Source organism: Dysidea avara, chromosome 2 (genome assembly GCF_963678975.1).
Source record: "Dysidea avara chromosome 2, odDysAvar1.4, whole genome shotgun sequence".
Lineage (NCBI taxonomy): Eukaryota > Metazoa > Porifera > Demospongiae > Dictyoceratida > Dysideidae > Dysidea > Dysidea avara.
In genome coordinates this window covers 26,231,073-26,250,542 of record NC_089273.1, presented here as the reverse complement: position 1 = coordinate 26,250,542, position 19,470 = coordinate 26,231,073, and the positions used below count along the sequence as shown (strand labels likewise).

Sequence of the window (19,470 nt, the reverse complement as noted above, 5' to 3'; positions counted from 1 at the left end):
AATACAAGGCATGGAATATTTCAGTATTTTAAAAAGTATTCTTATTGAATTCATATCATATGCGGTGGAAGAGGGGGTACTGGGGAGCACCCCCAATTATTTTACTGGGGGTGCTGAGCACCCCAAACTCAAAGCTGTATTGTGCAACAGTCGTCACGTGAACTTCCAGAAACTTGTCATAACGATCAAAATACTCTTATAGAGCAGTCACCCTATACAACAGTCAAGCATGTATTAAAATTAAAATAATAGTACTAGTATTTGATTAATAGCTAAAACCACTGTAAATGCCTCCAATTTCAATCTCCTGACACCTAATTTTCAAAATTTTCCTGGAGGGGGGAGGGGGGGGGGCATGCCCCCAACCCCCCTAGAATTAGCATGCTTCGTATGCCTGGTGTGCTTTGCACGCCACTACCACCACCATAAATTTTGGGCACCCCCAACTGTAGCATCCTTCCGCCTCCTATGCATATTTCCAGTGAACCTATACTTCTTCCAAATTAACATGTAAAGCTTCTTTTGTGGTTGAGGAAGATTTCTAAGGTGGTGTTTAGGTGAGTGTTCTATTAGGATTTAGGCAAAAACATAAGCAATCTCTATTATGAACCACTACCCTGGTTTATGATAAGAGATTAAATAATACATAAACTCAAAAATGTACTACTACAATTGCACGTGAGGGATTTTTATAGTAGATCTGGTCACAAATTATTATTTTATACACCATATGTACCTCTCTGGTTTGGTCATCCTTTTCTATCAATTGAAGAAAAGAATTTATATGAGGCAAAAGCAGTTTTCTTGTGGTAATAGTGTCAACATCATCTCTTCTGCTGTTTTCATCATAATACTTTATCAGAGAGCTAACAAAATGCTTCAAATGCTGAGAAAGGTAGTCTAAACAACAAAGCAACATGAAGCAACATTTCTTATACACATATACATTTACATAAATATGTACATCAATGTATCAAGACACACGGTAGTGTGTCGTGCAGCCCAAGAAACCGGCGTGCCACCCGTGAGTATATTAACAGGAAGAAAGAAAACGCAATTTTCACACCTATGTAGCTCTGTGATCCCTTATCCGATTGGAACCAAATTTGCTAGAGAGGTGCCGGCCAGTAAGGGGAGTCTACACACCAAATTTGAAGAAAATCGCTCCAGCCATTTCCGAGATACGAGCGAACAAAATTTTGTTTTAATTTCTTCGTTTTTTTCTTCTTCTACTTCTTCATTTCGCACACTTCGCAAAATCCACCATAAAACACGAATGCGTGCTCGGATCGGGCTGAAATTTGGCACACTTAAAGGGCCCATTAAGGCGGATCTGTGTACCATCTTTGGTAGGAATCCGATGAACATTCACGGAGTTATGACCGATTATTTGCGTAAAATAAGGTCGAAGGTCTGTCACGCCTACAGGGTAAACTCCTTTGAGGAATCAGTTGAAAATTGCTATGTAGATGGAGCAACCATCGTAGGAGTGCCTTTTTGTGGTTTGAAAGGAATCGGAATAAAGACCACGGAGATATGACACAAAACCCGACCTGTGTCAAAATTACCCGATCGATTTTTATGAATAAAAAACTATTAGTTTTCGTGTCTATCAGGCAAACCGCTTAGAGCAATGAGCTGAAAGTCTGTAAGTAGCTGGAATAATCATCATAGAAAGTCCTTGCAGTAGTACAGAAGAATCGGATTACAAACCACTGAGTTATGATTCGAAAGGCAACTACGTGTAGCAAATGCGAGATCGAGATACTCTAATAGAACAGTCACCCTAATAAAGCATTCAGCTGCATTTATAATTTACTCAATTATATTACATTGCAAATTATTCTGTAGGGAATTCAGTTACAAACAAATCACCCTGTAGTCAGATCAGCCAGAAGAAGGTACCTAATAGAGAGTTCAGCTACAAAGAAACCATCATGTAGAGAGTTCAGCTCAAACAAATTGCCCTGTAGAGAGATCAGCTAGAAGAAGTTACCTTGTAGAGAGTTCAGTTACAAAGAAGCAATCTTGCAAAGTGTTCAGCTACAAACAAATCACCCAGTAGAAAGTTCCGCTATGAACAGATCACACTGTAGAGAGTTCAGTTAGAAACAAGTCACGTTGTAGAGAGATCAGCTAGAAGAAGTAACCTTGTAGAGAGTTCAGCTACAAAGAAACCACCATGTAAGAGAGTTCAGCTGCAAACAAATCACCTGTAGAGAGTTCAGCAAGAACAAGTCACCCTGTACAGAGATCAGCAAGAAACAAGTCACCCTGTACAGAATTCAGCTACAAACAAATCACCCTGTAGAAAGATCAGGTAGAAGAAGTTACCTTGTAGAGAGTTCAGCTGCAAACAAATCCCCTGTAGAGAGTTCAGCAAGAAACAAGTCACCCTGTAGAGAGATCAGCTAGAAACAAGTCACCCTGTAGAGAGTTCAGCTGGAAGAAGTCACATTGTAGAGAGTTCAGCTACAAAGAAACTACCATGTAGAGGGTTCAGCTGCAAACAAATCACCCTGTAGAGAACTCAGCTACAAACAAATCACCCTGTAGAAAGATCAGCTAGAAGAAGTTACCTTGTAGGGAGTTCAGCTACGAACAGATCACCCTGTAGAGAGTTCAGCTACAAACAGATCACACTGTAGAGAGTTCAGTTACAAAGAAACTACAATGTAGAGAGTTCAGCTGCAAAAAAATCAATCACTCTGTAGAGAGTTCAGCTAGAAAAAGTCACCTTGTAGAGAGTTCAGTTGCAAATAAATCACCCTGTAGAGAATTCAGCTACAAACAAATCACCCTGTAGAAAGATCAGCTAGAAGAAGTTACCTTGTAGAGAGTTCAGCTACAAAGAAACCACCATGTAGAGAGTTCAGCTGCAAACAAATCACCTGTAGAGAGTTCAGCTAGAAACAAGTCACCCTGTAGAGAGATCAGCTAGAAACAAGTCACGCTGTAGAGAGTTCAGCTAGAAAAAGTCACATTGTAGAGAGTTCAGCTACAAAGAAACTACCATGTAGAGAGTTCAGCTGCAAACAAACACCCTGTAGAGAACTCAGCTACAAACAAATCGCCCTGTAGATAGATCAGCTAGAAGAAGTTACCTTGTAGGGAGTTCAGCTACAAACAAATCACCCTGTAGAGAGTTCAGCTACAATGAAATCATCATGTAGAGAGTTCAGCTGCAAACAAATCATCCTGTAGAGAGTTCAGCTATGAATAGATCACACTGTAGAGAGTTCAGCTAGAATAAGTCACCTTTTAGAGAGTTCAGTTACAAAGCTACCACCATGTAGAGAGTTCAGCTGCAAAAAAAAATCAATCACTCTGTAGAGAGTTCAGCTAGAAGAAGTCACCTTGTAGAGAGTTCAACTGCAAATAAATCACCCTGTAGAAAGATCAGCTAGAAGAAGTTACCTTGTAGAGAATTGAGCTACAAAGAAACCAGAGTTCAGCTGCAAACAAATCACCTGTAGAGAGATCAGCTAGAAACAAGTCACCCTGTAGAGAGTTCAGCTAGAAGAAGTCACATTGTAGGAGTTCAGTTACAATGAAACTCCCATGTAGAGAGTTCAGCTGCAAACAAACCACCCTGTAGAGAACTCAGCTACAAACAAATGTGCCCTGTTAAAAGATCAGCTAGAAGAAGTTACCTTGTAGAGAGTTCAGCTACAAAGAAACCAGATTTCAGCTACAAACAAATCACCTGTAGAGAGTTCAGCTAGAAACAAGTCACCCTGTAGAGAGATCAGCTAGAAAACAAGTCACCTTGTAGAGAGTTCAGCTAGAAGAAGTCACATTGTAGAGAATTCAGCTACAAAGAAACTACCATGTAGAGAGTTCAGCTACAAACAAATCACCCTGTAGAGAGTTCAGCTACAAAGAAATCATCATGTAGAGAGTTCAGCTGCAAACAAATCATCCTGTAGAGAGTTCAGCTATGAAAAGATCAACCTGTAGAGAGTTCAGCTAGAAGAAGTCACTTTTTAGAGAGTTCAGCTACAAAGCAACCACCATATAGAGAGTTCAGCTGCAAACACATCACCCTGTAGAGAATTCAGCTACAAACAAATTGCCCTGTAGAGAGACCAGCTAGAAACAAGTCACCCTGTAGACAGATCAGCTAGAAGAAGTTACCTTGTAGAGAGTTCATCAGCTGCAAACAAATCACCCTGTAGAGAATTCAACTACAAACAGATAACCCTGCAGAGAGTTCAGCTAGAGTCAAGTCACCCTATAGAGAGAAACCTGTAAAGAGTTCATCTACATACAAGCAGATCACCCTGTAGAGAGTTCAGCTACATTTCAAGTCACCCAGTAGAGAGATCAGCTGCAAATTATCCTGTGGGGATTAATTGACATGTAATAAATATATGCTCTCTTTTTATATTATGAACTCTTGATATGTGACTGGGCCTGCGAAAATAGGGCATGTGGGCACACGATTTTTGCCTCTTTTTCAATTTTGCATCACTCATAACTTTTTGTACTATCAAGCTATAACAATGCAATTTTTAGCTCTTAGTAAGCATTCATTTGGCTTTATGATGCAAGTTACAGAATGCAACTATTCTGTTCCAATACTGAGATATGACCTCTGGAGTGATGGGGTGTAGTTTGTGCCCACATGCCCTGTTTTCGCAGGCCCGGTCACATATATGCATATATAATTTGTACATTTACTGATAAAATCAGAATGAGTTAAAGTATTTATAAAATCTGCTTCATCTTTTTCTTTTTCCTGTGGTAAAGAAAAATATATAGGTTAAAAAGCCCCAAAGCTGGCCATAGGCCGGCTTTGGGGTATACAAATACAAAAAGAAGTGAAATCTCATCAAAGCTGTAAAAAAAGGAGTGCGGCCCTTGAAAAGGCTATGGTGAAAAAAGATGTGAAATCCAAGGTGGCGGCCAAGAAATGGCTGTGATGGTAGGTTAATGGTAAAAATTTTAATAACGACGATTCAGGTGAATTTTGTGCCAATTGACCAAACAGCACCAAATTCACCTGAATTGTCGTTATTAAAATTTTTACCATTAACCTACCATCACAGCCATTTCTTGGCCGCCACCTTGGATTTCACATCTTTCTTCACCATAGCCTTTTCAAGGGCCGCACTCCTTTTTTTACAGCTTGGCTGTTTTTGATTATATAGATACACAGCTGAAATACATATTAGAATACCTAATCAGGGGAACAGAGATATACAATTGCAAGGTATATAAAAATGACCTGTGATTGTGTGTTGTCTTTGAACTGTTCAATCTATATCATATTAGCATGCAGGTCTACCTACGTATACTTATTTTAACATTTTGACTTTAATATATACAAGTATAAGAAAAAATTAGAAATTTTAAACTAGAGTAATGATCAACTAGAATATGTGACCTAATTTAGAAAACCGTCAATATCCGCACAATTTTCAAAATGGATTTTATTTGTTCTATGTTTTCTACAGGGACAGAGGAATGGACTAGCTAAGTTTCAACTTCATAAGCATTGGAAATACAGCACTAGACAGCCGGACAAGCAAATAAATTGATATGTACAGAAAAAAGAATCTATAGGTGCTTACATAGCCTCAATTTCTCTACATGACAACTTGGCAGTATTGGTTAGGCACAGCCAAGCCCAAAAATGTCTTCAGATCAACCATAAACCCTTCCAAAAAGTTTCTATGGAATTTTAAAACTTTCTATCCAACAGAATTTTGTTCTGACTAACCGATGCCTCCAGCCAACCATAACTTGACAATGGATATATGTAGCTATGGGCTTGATTTTGTCACTGTTCGATGTTGTTTCGTCCCGAGCTGTGCCTTTTCACCAACCGCGGTATGTACAATACACGCATCATGGTCTTTCCTTTGTGCCCAGTTCTTTTTGCTGAAATTGCAAGGTGCTACTTTGCACTGTAGCAATGTTGGGTCTGCTTTTGGTAGACTATTTTCTGGTGGCCTGTATAATCATGTCAAACATCTGTACAGGTCTGTGAACAACAAGGAAGTGCTCTGTGGGGTTCAAATACTCTGGACAGACGAACAGGGAGCTGAATGTGTTTTGTATGCCTGTTATGTGAGATTTCAGTCTATTTCCTGCCTCTGAGGGGCTGTTTTGTGGTCTGGTTTCTTCAATTACCATCCTTGTCCATTTTTTAGTCTATCTCTTACCTGTCCTGCCACCCTCCACCCTCCGCCCCTTTTTGAGGACTTGTGATACAGCAACACTGGTGAAAAACCTATCTGAAACTCTATAAGGATTACCTTGGCCACCAGCTGTTCTTAAAGGTTGTGAATTGCTCCATCTTTAGTGAAAAATCCATACGTGTAGCTGCCAAGGCTGGTGAATTACAATACTTTAAATTATTAAAATACATTTTCTCTGAATCAACAATGCACCCATAAGGGTGATTCTTCAAAATCCAGTCACAAATTGGCATGTATTAACCATCTTTTCAATGCCAAAGTAGAGATTTTCCCACATTGTTACAATGCCAAGTAGGCGTTTCCCTCATAAGTACGATCATCTCTTGTTTCACTACTTTTTATTGCTGGAACCTTACTTCATTTTTAAAAGAATAATTTTTTATTGCACTAGTTTGTTACCTTTTTTGTTGGAGCATAGCTATAAATTACACGTGTGGTTATGACTGCTGTATTAGAGTATCTTGATCTCATTACAGTAGTATACAGCAAACTAAGCCAGAGGGATGTGGTACAATACCTTGATTTCTATGGAGCTAAATCATTGTGGGGCATGGCTTCACACTGATTATTAGAGGTGTCGTCTGTGGTGGATAGTTTTAGAGGCGTGTCCCATTGCAATTGTTTTATAAGCCCAACTTAGCTGCTGCCAAATATTAGCAAGGATACTACAGTCCATTAGTACTCAAATAACTTTGTGGCACCTAAATATGCTCCTTCAAGGAAAGTGTTGATTCAGAAAATTAATGCCTTGGTATGGTTTTCTGGCATGAAGAAGAAGACAACCATTTAATTGAAGCTGAAACGAATGGCAAAGTGCAGAAGACACAGACATTCGTCAGAACCACAAAAAGCACATACCACCCATGAGTTTGTTGTTTTTGCGTAAAATGGTAGCCATGCACAGCTTTGTTTAGGCTGCAGCCTTGCGACGACTGCAGTCAGGCAGATAGTGAGGCAGTGAGGCAGACCAAAATATGAGTTTTGATAATTTTAAAAAAAAATCTATATTTGGTTGCCTGTAAGTGTTTTCTTGTTTTTAATGCGGTATTCGGAATTTTTAGCAGCAAGCGTCACTTTAGGGGGAACCCTACAAAATAGCACTCTTTGATGATTGTGTAATACAACAAGCAAGCATAAAAGTAAATACAGATACATACGCAACAATCATTGCCATGAATATTTACCACGGTCTGTGATGAGAACTTCCTTGAATATGTCATGGAATCTATAAGCAATCTGCACAACTTTGTAGTCCATGAGTTTTGCACTTGGAGTAGTGGAGCCTCCAGACAAGGTACTGATCCATGACATTAAGGTTCTTATGCCAGTATGTATATCAACTCTTGTCTCTTTACTGCCATATACTTTCTCTTCAATAAAAGCATCATTGTCAAGCCATTTCCCAGCAATATTGATGATCAACTTGGGAGGAATAGCAGTAGGTGCACAGCACGCAAGTAGTGTGTATACCTATACATATGCAAATGAGAAAAGCATCATTATCATGGGGCCATCACAATTACTACATGAATATAAACAGTTGTATACTGTTATATTGAAATGGCAAAGACATCACATTAATAATTTAAGTCAGTAGATGCACATTACCACATAGAATGCAATATCAAATATACTGTAACTAAACTATATAAGAGAATATTATGAAAGAAGTTTATGCATGCATTGATATTTACTGCTACGTATCGTATCGGTAGGTATTTTTCTGTATCGGTGGAACCCCAATTCCATTATGAAAACTACAGTTGGTCAGGATGATTAAATTTTTGTGATAGAATGAAGGATTGATAATTAAAAGCAGTTATCTAACTATGTAAATGGTTTACCACAATAACATCTAAATATGTTACAGTGGAACCTGTGTATCAGTGGAACCTGTGTCACCTTCAGACCAGAAAGTTGTAGCCATTGCATACAGGTGGCTGTCTGTCAGTGGTGTAGCTATCATTGAGGCAACCGAGGAAGCTGCTTCAGTAAAAGATGCTCAAAAATTCAGGCCTGAGTGAGGGCCTGAGTTTTGGTACCCTGAATTTTCTACTTAAATGTTACTAGAAAACATTACTGTAACACACATTATATATCTATGGCTGTACTCACCTAGCTAATATAGTAGAGTAGCTTCAGCAAAACAGAACATAGTTAACAGCAGCAGGCATTTTTAAGAGTTTTTGATCTTTATAATGATGAGTCGGTCTATTATGGCAGAGCAATGTTATAACAGAAGAGGCCTACCAACCAAGATAAGCATGGCTAGACTTTTGAATTTGTAAAAAAGATCAAGATACTCTAATAGAGCAGTCATCGTATTAATAACTATACTCTAATAGAACATTCGGTATAGATTATAGCCACTGTTCTTATTACACTGCTTAGTCTAAATCATCTATATCTATGTTAATTGTCTTTACTATTCTTTTCAATAGTTCCAGTGAGTCATCTGCATGGAACTACATTGAACTAATAGATTAAGCATGTCATAACATCAGCAGTTACAATCAAAAATAGCTTCCACATACCATTTCAAAGCATGTATTTTCATGGAGGAGCATGCCCCCAAATTCCCTAACTTGGAACACATGCAGTTGAGTATCACATGAAAAAGATTATCTCTGAGTTAAAGATCACATCAGATCAATATAAAGTAGTGTACATGTACGGCTATGACCTTCATTGCAGTCCACTTAAAATCTGTGGACTCCAGCCCTGATCATGAAGATAAGGGAGCATCAAAGAACTATGGAGTAAGTATATGCACTTTGATGCTTGCATGATCTGGTTATAATATAGCTGCATGTTACATTTAAATTTGAACATCTAGCTATTTATTACAAACCTTAACTAAATAAGAAGTACATAATTATGTGCAACACTATAGCTAATTACTAGGTAGCTAGAGGACTAGCTATACCTACTTGAAATTTTCTGTCAAAATTTAGCTAACACCAAATTCAATCTCAGGAACTAAATGTTCAAACTTATCATCGGGGCATACCCCCAGACCCCCTAGATGACTCATTCTTTGCATTCCTACAGTGTGCAAAGCACACTGTAGAAATTTCTCTATTTTAGTGTGCCCGTCAAATCAGTAGTCTGCAGAGCATACAGATATATACACACTCATTTACATCAACGTAACTATAAACTTTGCCACATTAAATTTTTTTCTGGCTATGCCACTGGCTACTATTGAAAAAACTCTGTATAGGGTGGTTGGTCAGCAGAATTTTAGTAGCTATGACCATTATAAATAAGCAATTATCATTAAGAAACTTCTGACCGCAATATCAAGACACATGGTAGTGTGTCATGTGGCCCAACAAGCCAGCGCGCCACACCATGAGTATATTGACAGGAAAAAAGAAAGGTGATTTTCACACCTATGTAGCTCAGTGATCCCTTACCCGATTGGAACCAAATTTGCTACAGAAGTACCAGCCAGGTAGGGGAGTCTGCATACCAAATTCGAAGAAAATGGTTCCAGACATTTCCAAGATACAAGCGGCCAAAATTTCATTTTAATATCTTTGTTTTTTCTTATTCTTCATTTCACACACTTTGCAAAATCCACCATAAAACACAAATGCATGCTCCAATTGGTTTGAACTGTGGCACACCAAAAGGGCTCAATACAGCGGATCTTAGTTCCAAGTTTGGTAGGAATCCAATGAATATTCACGGAGTTATTACTGATTATTCCTGTAAAATAAGGTCAAAAATCTGTCACATCCACAGGGTAAACCCCTTGAAGGAATCAGCTGAATATTGCTATGTAGATGGAGCAACTACCATAGGAGTACCTTTTATGGTTTGAAAAGAATTGAGATAAAGCCCATGGCGATATGACATAAAATCCAACCCGTGTCACAATTGCACGATTTATTTATAAGAATAAAAATCTATTAGTTTTCACGCCTACCAGGCAAATCGTTTAGAACAATGAGCTGAAAATCGGTATGTAGCTGGAATAATCATCACAGAAAATCCTTGCAGTAGTACAGAAGAATTGGATTACAAACCAAATAGTTATGATTTGAAAGCGAACTACATGTAGGAAAAGCGATATCAATATACTCTAATAGAACAGTCACCATGTAGCTACAGAAAAATCGCTCTACCAATTCAGGCCATTACAAGTCACCCTGTAGGGAAATCAGCTTGAAACCAATTCACCATGTAGAGAGTTCAGCCACAAACAAATCACCCTGTAGGGAGACAGCCTCAAATAGGTCACCCTGTAAAGAGTCCAGCTACTAACAAATCATACTAGTGATACTAGATTTTAAAAATTCATACTGTAGAAAGATCGGCTACAAACAAGTCACCCTGTAGAGCCCAAAAGCCGGCCATAGGCCAGCTTTGGGGTATACAAACACAAAGAGAAGTGATATCAATCCAAAACAGCCAAGCTGTAAAAAAAGAGAGCGACCTCCATAAAGGTGGTGAAAAAAGATATGATATCCAAGGTGGCAGTCAAGAAATGGCTGTGATGGTAGGTTAATGACAAAAATTTTAATAACGACAATTCAGATGAATTTGGTGCCGAATCCTAGTGAAACGTGGAGGAGGCAACACAAATTTACCTGAATTGTTGTTATTAAAATTTTTTCCATTAACCTACTACTATCACAGCTATTTCTTAGCCGCCACCTTGGATTTCACTTTTTTGTTTCACCATAGCCATTTAAGGGGCCATACTTTTTTCTACAGCTTGGCTATTTTGCATTAGATTCCATTCATCAGCACAGAAAGTAAGTTTTTTGTTCACTGAATACCTTAAAGCAGTAAAACCAGACAGATGATATCATATTCATTAAAAGGTAGGAAGTGTGGTAATTGTGAATTTATTAAGACGGTACCAATCTTCCATCGTGTCGCCAGATTATTTGCTGAATAAGTCACTAGCTGTTCATTATAAGACAGCCACCACTTTTTGAGAGTTTAAATTGCAGCATATGTGACCATCTCACTAAAAACCTGACTCGTTCACACAACTAAAAATAATTTATTCACTCACCATTATCTGCAGTGTCCAAGGAATTGATCACCAAAGTTTCAGCTTTCTGTGTTGTGTAGTTTTGAAATTACAGCCGTAGAAAGTAGGAAGAACAAGGAAATTGATTTGTACAGTGACTATACTAAAAACATACTACAGGCAGCCATAACTTCCATTTGGATTAGTCTACAAAGTAGGAATTTGGCTTACAACGTTCACCATGGATTGGCAGATCAACCAAGGTATAGTTTTACTCTTGCAGTCACTTGCGCATAGGCATATGAAGGCGGTTTGGTAGAAGAAATAATTAGTGTTGCACCGATAATCGGTTAGACCATCAGAATCGGGCCGATATTGGCCACCAACCGATTAATCGGCTTTCACTTGATCATAACCGATACTAAAGTAGACTGCGCATGCGTAAAAATGCACGACAATTCCAGAATATTCCTTTTCTATTTATCGCGCGTGTTTATGTGATGGCTAAGAGGTCACCCATCTGGGATTATTTCGTAGTGAAAGAAGACTCTCGTTTTGTTGAATGTAACAAATGCCTTTTAACCATATCACGAGGAGGAGCTACCACAAAAACATTCAACACGTCTAACTTAATACAGCACTTACGAAGCAAGCACACCGAAGAATTCAAGGAATACGAGAAGGCACAAAATGAAAAGACCGCTGAAAGAAAACCAATCAGAGTAAGCAATTAAGTCTAGAGGTGACTGAAGATCGTGTCAAAAAAAGGAGTTTCAGTGATCCCCGTGCTCAGAGAATTACGTTTCGTGTTGCTGAGATGGTTGCGCTCGATTGTCAACCTTTATCGATTGTAGAAGACGCTGGATTTTTGAGGTTGATGAATGAAGTGGAGCCCCGATACGTGGTGCCAAGTAGAAAGTATATAACTGATGTTGTTCTACCTAGCGTAATGAAAGGAGTTATGGCAGAAGTCGAGAAAGAATTGAGTTCTGTGCAGTGGTATAGTTTTACTACAGATATTTGGAGCACTGAAGTTAGTAATGACTCATTGCTCAGTTTCACCGTCCACTGGCTGACAGAACTATTTGAAAAGAAGGAAGCAGTATTACATGCTCATCCATTACCAGGTTCACATACTGGAGAGATGCTGCGTCGAGAGTACAATGCTATGCTTTCCAAGTGGAACATTGACAATGAGCAAGTTCATCTAATAGTAAGAGACAATGCAAGTAACATGGTAAAGGCGATGTCTGATGGGGATTTTGAAGATCTCGGATGCTTTGCTCATACTTTGCAGCTAATCATAAATGATGGGATTTTTTCACAGAGAGCAGTGACAGATCTTATAGCTATTTGTCGACAAATAGTAGGGCACTTCAAACGTTCACCACTTGCATATGACCGTCTGAAGTCAATACAAGACAGACTCCAATTGAAGCAGCATCGACTAAAGCAGGATGTTTCTACCCGCTGGAACAGTACTCTTTACATGCTTCAGGTAATACTAGAACAAAAGGTGGCGTTAGCTGCATATGCAACAGAATATGAAGATGTTCGACAGCTTACGACTAATCAACTGGATCTTGCTGGAAAGTTGCTAAAGTGCTGGGATGTGTTGAGGAAATAACTAAGTCTGTTTCAACATCAGTATCTCTAATAATACCATTTATTCAAGCTCTTCGTTTAACATTGGAGAAAAATGATGATAGTGATTGTGGAGTACAAACAATGAAAGCTGATATGCTGGCTTCACCAAACAGGTGTTATGCAGATATTGAAAAGAATACTATATTATCCGTAGCGACCCTCCTGGATCCACGGTTCAAGAACAAGTTTTTTTCCGAGAGTGATACACGAGCAACAGCTGTAGAAACCATAAACTCTAAGTTGTCTGTAATGGCCAATGATGATGGTGTTTCAATAGTACCTCCCCCTATACGATCAAAACAAACCAAAGGTATATGGAATTGTTTCAGTGAAATCATTGAAAAGTCTGGTGCATGCGTATTAGGTGAGACTGATGATACAGATATTGAGCAGTACCTAAGAGAACCTCTCATACAATTTCATCGAGCTAACTCTTACCTGTGGTGGAAGGAAAACAAACATTGTTTTGTCCAACTGTCACGATTGGCAAGACGTTACCTTGCACTTCCTCCTACCTCAGTTGTGTCAGAAAGAGTGTTTTCCACAGCTGGAGATATATATGATGAGAAACGAAACAGACTGGCGCCAGAAAGAGCAGAAATGCTCCTTTTCATTAAAAAAAACTTTGCATTAGTACATGGAAAATAAAGTTGGTTGTCATGTAGTACGTGGAAAAACCCTGGTTGTCTTTGAACTTTGTTTTAAAAACTTTGTATTAGTACTTGGAAAATAACTTGTTTGTCTATTTGAAACTATGTATTGTCATTCAACTTATATACTTTTAACCTGTACAACAATGATACAATAAAATTTGTCAGCAGTAAAATTATTAATGACTTGTAATGTTCTTGAGGTCATCATCAGTTTACCTGTAAGAAGAACAAAACAAATCAAGACACACGATAGTGTGTCGTGTGGCCCAAGAAGCCGGCGCGCCACACCGTGAGTATATTGACAGGAAGAAAGAAAACGTCATTTTCACACTTTCGTATCTCGGTGATAGCTTATTCGATTGAAACCAAATTTGCTGCAGAGTTGCCCACCAGCTAGGGGAGTCTACATTCCAAATTTGAAGGAAATCACTCAAGCCATTTCCGAGATATGAGTGGCCAAAGTTTCGTTTTTTTTTTCTTGGTTTTTTTTTTTTTTCTTTTTCTTCGTCTTTTCGCACACTTGAAAAAATTGCTATAAAACGCAAGCGCGTGCTCCGATCGCCTTGACATTTGGCACACAGAAAGGGAGTCCAAAGGCGCATCCTAGCATCAAATTTGGTGCAAATCTGATGAATGGTTCAGGCGTTATGACCGATTATTCGCGTAAAACAAGATCAATTTGTTGTCAGGCCTACAGGGTAAACCGCTTCATGGAATTAGCTGAAAATTGCTATGTAGATGGAGTAACCATCGTAGGAGTGCCTTTTGGTGGTTTGAAAGGAATCGAGATTAAGACCACGGAGATATGACACAAAACCCAACCTGTGTCACAATTACGCGATTGATTTTTAGTAATAAAAAAGTATTAGTTTTTACGCCTATTAGGCAAACCGCTAAGAGCAATGAGCTGAAAATCGGTGTATAACTGGAATAATCTTCATAGAAAGTTCTTGCAGTAGTATAGAACAATTGGATTACAAACCACTGAGTTATGATTCGAAAGCCAACTCTGTGTAGCAAATGCAGATCGAGATACTCTAATAGAACAGTCACCCTAATAGAGCATTCAGCTAATTTATTTACTCCATTATAGAATTCTATTACCATATTCTGTAGGGAGTTCAGCTGCAAACAGTTAATCTTATAGACAGTTCAGCAAGAAGCAAGTCACCCTGGGGAGAATTAAGCTACAATTATATCACTGTAGAGATTCAGAACATTACAAGTCACACTGAAGAGAGTTCAGCTATAAACAAGTCATGCACCCTGTAGAGAGTTCACCTACAATTAAATCACTCTCTAGAGAATTCAGCTACACACAAATCACTGTGCAGAGAGTTCAGCTACAAACAAATTATCCTGTAGAGAGATTAGCTACAAACAAAACACTTTGCAGAGAGTTCAGCTACAAACAAATCAATCTTTAGAGTGATCAGCAACAAACAAATCAACTTGTAGAGAGATTAGCTACAAACAAATCAACCTGCAGAGAGATCAGCTACAAACAAATCAGCTTGTAGAGAGATTAGTTACACACAAATCAACCTGTAGAGAGATAAGCTAGAAACAAATCACCCTGTAGAGAGTTCAGCTAAAACAAATCAACCTGCAGAGAGATCAGCTACAAACATATCACCTTATAGACAGTTCAGCTACATACAAATTACCCTGTAGAGAGCGACTACAAACAAATCAACTTGCAGAGAGATCAGCTACACACAGATCAACTTGTAGAGAGATCAGCTAGAAACAAATCACCCTGTAGAGAGTTCAGCTAAAACAAATCAACCTGCAGAGAGATCAGCTACAAACATATCACCTTATAGACAGTTCAGCTACAAACAAATTACCCTGTAGAGAGATCGACTACAAACAAATCAACTTGCAGAGAGATCAGCTACACACAAATCAACTTGTAGAGAGATCAGCTAGAAACAAATCACCCTGTAGAGAGTTCAGCTACAAACAAATCAATGTGCAGAGAGATCAACTACAAACAAATCACCCTGTAGAGAGATCATCTAGGAACTAGACACAATGTAAGGAGTTCAGCTACAAGCAATACACCCTGTTGAGATTTCAGCTACAAACAAATCAACCTGTAGAGCGATCAGCTAGAAACAAATCACCCTGAAGAGAGGTCAGCTACAAAAAATCACCCTGTAGAGAGATCAGCTAGAAACAAATCACCCTGTAGAGACTTCAGCTACAAACAAATCAACCTGCAGAGAGATCAGCTACAAACAAATCACCCTGTAGAGAGTTCAGCTAAAACAAATCAACCTGCAGAGAGATCAGCTACAAACAAATCACCTTATAGACAGTTCAGCTACAAACAGATTACCCTGTAGAGAGATCGACTACAAACAAATCAACTTGCAGAGAGATCAGCTACAAAAAATCACCCTGTAGAGAGATCAGCTAGAAACAAATCACCCTGTAGAGACTTCAGCTACAAATAAATCAACCTGCAGAGAGATCAGCTACAAACAAATCACCCTGTAGAGAGATCAGCTAGAGACTAGACACAATGTAAGGAGTTCAGCTACAAGCAAATCACCCTTTAGAGAGTTCAGCTACAAACAAATCAACCTGCAGAGAGATCAAATCACCTTATAGAGAGTTCAGCTACAAACAAACTGCCCTGTAGAGAGATCAGTTACAAACAAATCAACCTGCAGAGAGATCAGCTACACACAAATTAACTTGTAGAGAGATCAGCTACAAGCAAATCACACTGTGGAGATCAGCTAGGAACTAGACACAATGTAAGGAGTTCAGCTACAAGCAATCACCCTTTAGAGAGTTCAGCTACAAACAAATCAACCTGCAGAGAGATCAAATCACCTTATAGAGAGTTCAGCTACAAACAAATTTCCCTGTGGAGAGATCAGTTACAAACAAATCAACCTGCAGAGAGATCAGCTACACACAAATCAACTTGTAGAGAGATAAGCTACAAGCAAATCACACTGTGGAGATCAGCTAGAAACTAGACACAATGTAAGGAGTTCAGCTACAAGCAAATCACCCTGTAGAGATTTCAGCTGCAAACAAATCGCCCTATAGAGAGATCAGCTAGAAACTAGACACCATGTAAAGAGTTCAGCTATAGAAGAGGTCACCTTATAGAGAGTTCAGCTACAAAGAAACCATCATGTAGAGAGTTCAGCTGCAAACAAATTACTTTGTATAGAGTTCAGCTAGAAAAAGTCACCTTGTAGAGAGTTCAGCTACAAAGAAACTGCCATGTAGAGAGTTCAACCTCAAACAAATTACCGTGTAGAGAATTCAACAACAAACAAATCGCCCTGTAGAGGGATCAGCTAGAAGAAGTTACCTTGTAGAGAGTTCAGCTACAAAGAAACCATCATGTAGAGAGTTCAGCTACAAAGAAAGCACCATGTAGAGAGTTTAGCTGCAAACAAATCACCTGTAGAGAGTTCAGCTAGAAACAAATCACCCTGTAGAGAGATCAACTAGAAGAGGTCACCTTGGAGAGAGTTCAGCTACAAAGAAATCACCACCTAAAGAGTTTAGCTACAAAGAAATCACCCTGTAGAGAGTTCAGCTAGAAGAAGTCACCTTGTAGAGAGTTCAGCTACAAAGAAACCATCATGTAGAGAGTTCAGCTGCAAACAAATCACTCTGTATAGAGTTCAGCCAGAAAAAGTCACCTTGTAGAGAGTTCAGCTACAAAGAAACCGCCATGTAGAGAGTTCAGCCTCAAACAAATTACCGTGTAGAGAATTCAACAACAAACAAATCGCCCTGTAGAGGGATCAGCTAGAAGAAGTTACTTTGTAGAGAGTTCAGCTACAAAGAAACCATCATGTAGAGAGTTCAGCTACAAAGAAATCACCCTGTTGAGAGTTCAGCTAGAAGAAGTCACCTTGTAGAGAGTTCAGCTACAAAGAAACCATCATGTAGAGAGTTCAGTTACAAAGAAACCACCATGGATGTAGAGAGTTTAGCTGCAAACAAATAACCTGTAGAGAGATCAGCTAGAGACTAGACACAATGTAAGGAGTTCAGCTACAAGCAAATCACCCTTTAGAGAGTTCAGCTACAAAAAAATCAACCTGCAGAGAGATCAAATCACCTTATAGAGAGTTCAGCTACAAACAAATTGCCCTGTAGAGAGATCAGTTACAAACAAATCACCCTGTAGAGAAATCAGCTAGAAGAGGTCACCTTGTAGAGAGTTCAGCTACAAAGAAACCATCATGTAGAGAGTTCAGCTACAAAGAAAGCACCATGTAGAGAGTTCAGCTACAAAGAAACCATCAGGTGGAGAGTTCAGCTACAAAGAAATCACCCTGTAGAGAGTTCAGCTAGAAGAAGTCACCTTGTAGAGAGTTCAGCTACAAAGAAGCCATCATGTAGAGAGTTCAGCTACAAAGAAACCACCATGGATGTAGAGAGTTTAGCTGCAAACAAATCACCTGTAGAGAGTTCAGCTAGAAACAAATCACCCTGTAGAGAGATCAGCTAGAAGAGGTCACCTTGTAGAGAGTTCAGCTACAAAGAAACCATCATGTGGAGAGTTCAGCTACAAACAAATCACCCTGTAGAGAGTTCAGCTAGAAGAAGTCACCTTGTAGAGAGTTCAGCTACAAAGAAACCATCATGTAGAGAGTTCAGCTACAAAGAAACCACCATGGATGTAGAAAGTTTAGCTGTAAACAAATCACCTGTAGAGAGTTCAGCTAGAAACAAATCACCCTGTAGAGAAATCAGCTAGAAGAATTTATCTTGTAGAGAGTTCAGCTACAAAGAAACCATCCTGTATATAGTTCAGCTATATTTTAAGTCACCCAGTAGAGAGATCAGCTGCTAAAAAATATCCTGTGGGGAATAATGGGCATGTAATAAATATATGTATATAATTTGTATAATTACTAATAAAATCAAAAATAATTGAAGTATTAAAAATCTTCTATAAGTTCTTTTCTTCTTCCTGTGGTAAATAAAAAAACACATGGGTTAAAAAAGCCCCAAAGCCAGCCATAGGCTGGCTTTGCATTATACAAATACAAAAAGAAGTGATATCTAATCAAAAACAGCCAAGCTGTAAAAAAAGGTGCGGCCCCTAAAAAGGCCATGGTGAAAAAAGATGTGAAATCCAAGGTGGCGGCCAAGAAATGGCTGTGATGGTAGGTTAATGGTAAAAATTTTAATAACGACAATTCAGGTGAATTTTGTGCCACTTGGTCTTGGCATCAAATTCACCTGAATTGTCGCTATTAAAATTTTTACCATTAACCTACCATCACAGCCATTTCTTGGCCGCCACCTTGGATTTCACATATTCTTTCACCATGGCCTTTTTGGAGGCCGCACCTTTTTTTACAGCTTGGCTGTTTTTGATTAGATTAATGGTATTACTTATTCCTCTTATTTGATAATTTAGTCCCTGACTCCCTACTTGACATCTATACATACACCCATACACTCAGATTAATACATGAGTATACGTAAATCGGATCGGTTATCGGTATCGGCTGCTATCGGCCATTAAGTATCAGTTATCGAAAAACCGCCTTTTTTGGCTATCGGTGCAACACTAGAAATAATGATGATTTTGTATGCATTTAGTACATCATAAATAAACATATGTGACACCCACACCGTTGAACCTACAAACATAAAACAAAGATTTACGAACTCTCCATGAGCAGGTGAATAAAATAGTATGTGTTTTAATCAATTTTAGTCTTTCTTCGAGTACCAGCCCGATATATACTTGCATACTTTTCTTGTAGCATGTGTAATTTTGCAAACTATTTTCAAATTACGATTTTCTCAATACGCATCCTTGTGCGAATTAGATGGGATGGTCACATGTATGACTGGGCCTGTGAAAATAGGGCATATGGGCACACAAAGATTAAATCCTACTTTTTCGAACTTTTCATGACACATAACTTATACTAGTTAAAGCATCGCCGTGTGTACAATATGGAAATAAAAG

General features: G+C 38.7%; 1 protein-coding gene across 1 annotated transcript in view; it reads right to left on the bottom strand.

Moving 5' to 3' along the window:
- LOC136246972 (uncharacterized) overlaps positions 1-19,470 on the bottom strand; it is a 100,865-nt gene that overhangs the window by 38,637 nt on the left and 42,758 nt on the right. The window contains exons 4-5 of the mRNA XM_066038570.1: positions 7,391-7,676; positions 737-900 (exon numbers count right to left, since the gene is read on the bottom strand). Of these exons, the coding sequence (XP_065894642.1) occupies positions 737-900; positions 7,391-7,676 (450 nt within the window). The remainder of the gene's footprint in view (positions 1-736; positions 901-7,390; positions 7,677-19,470) is intronic.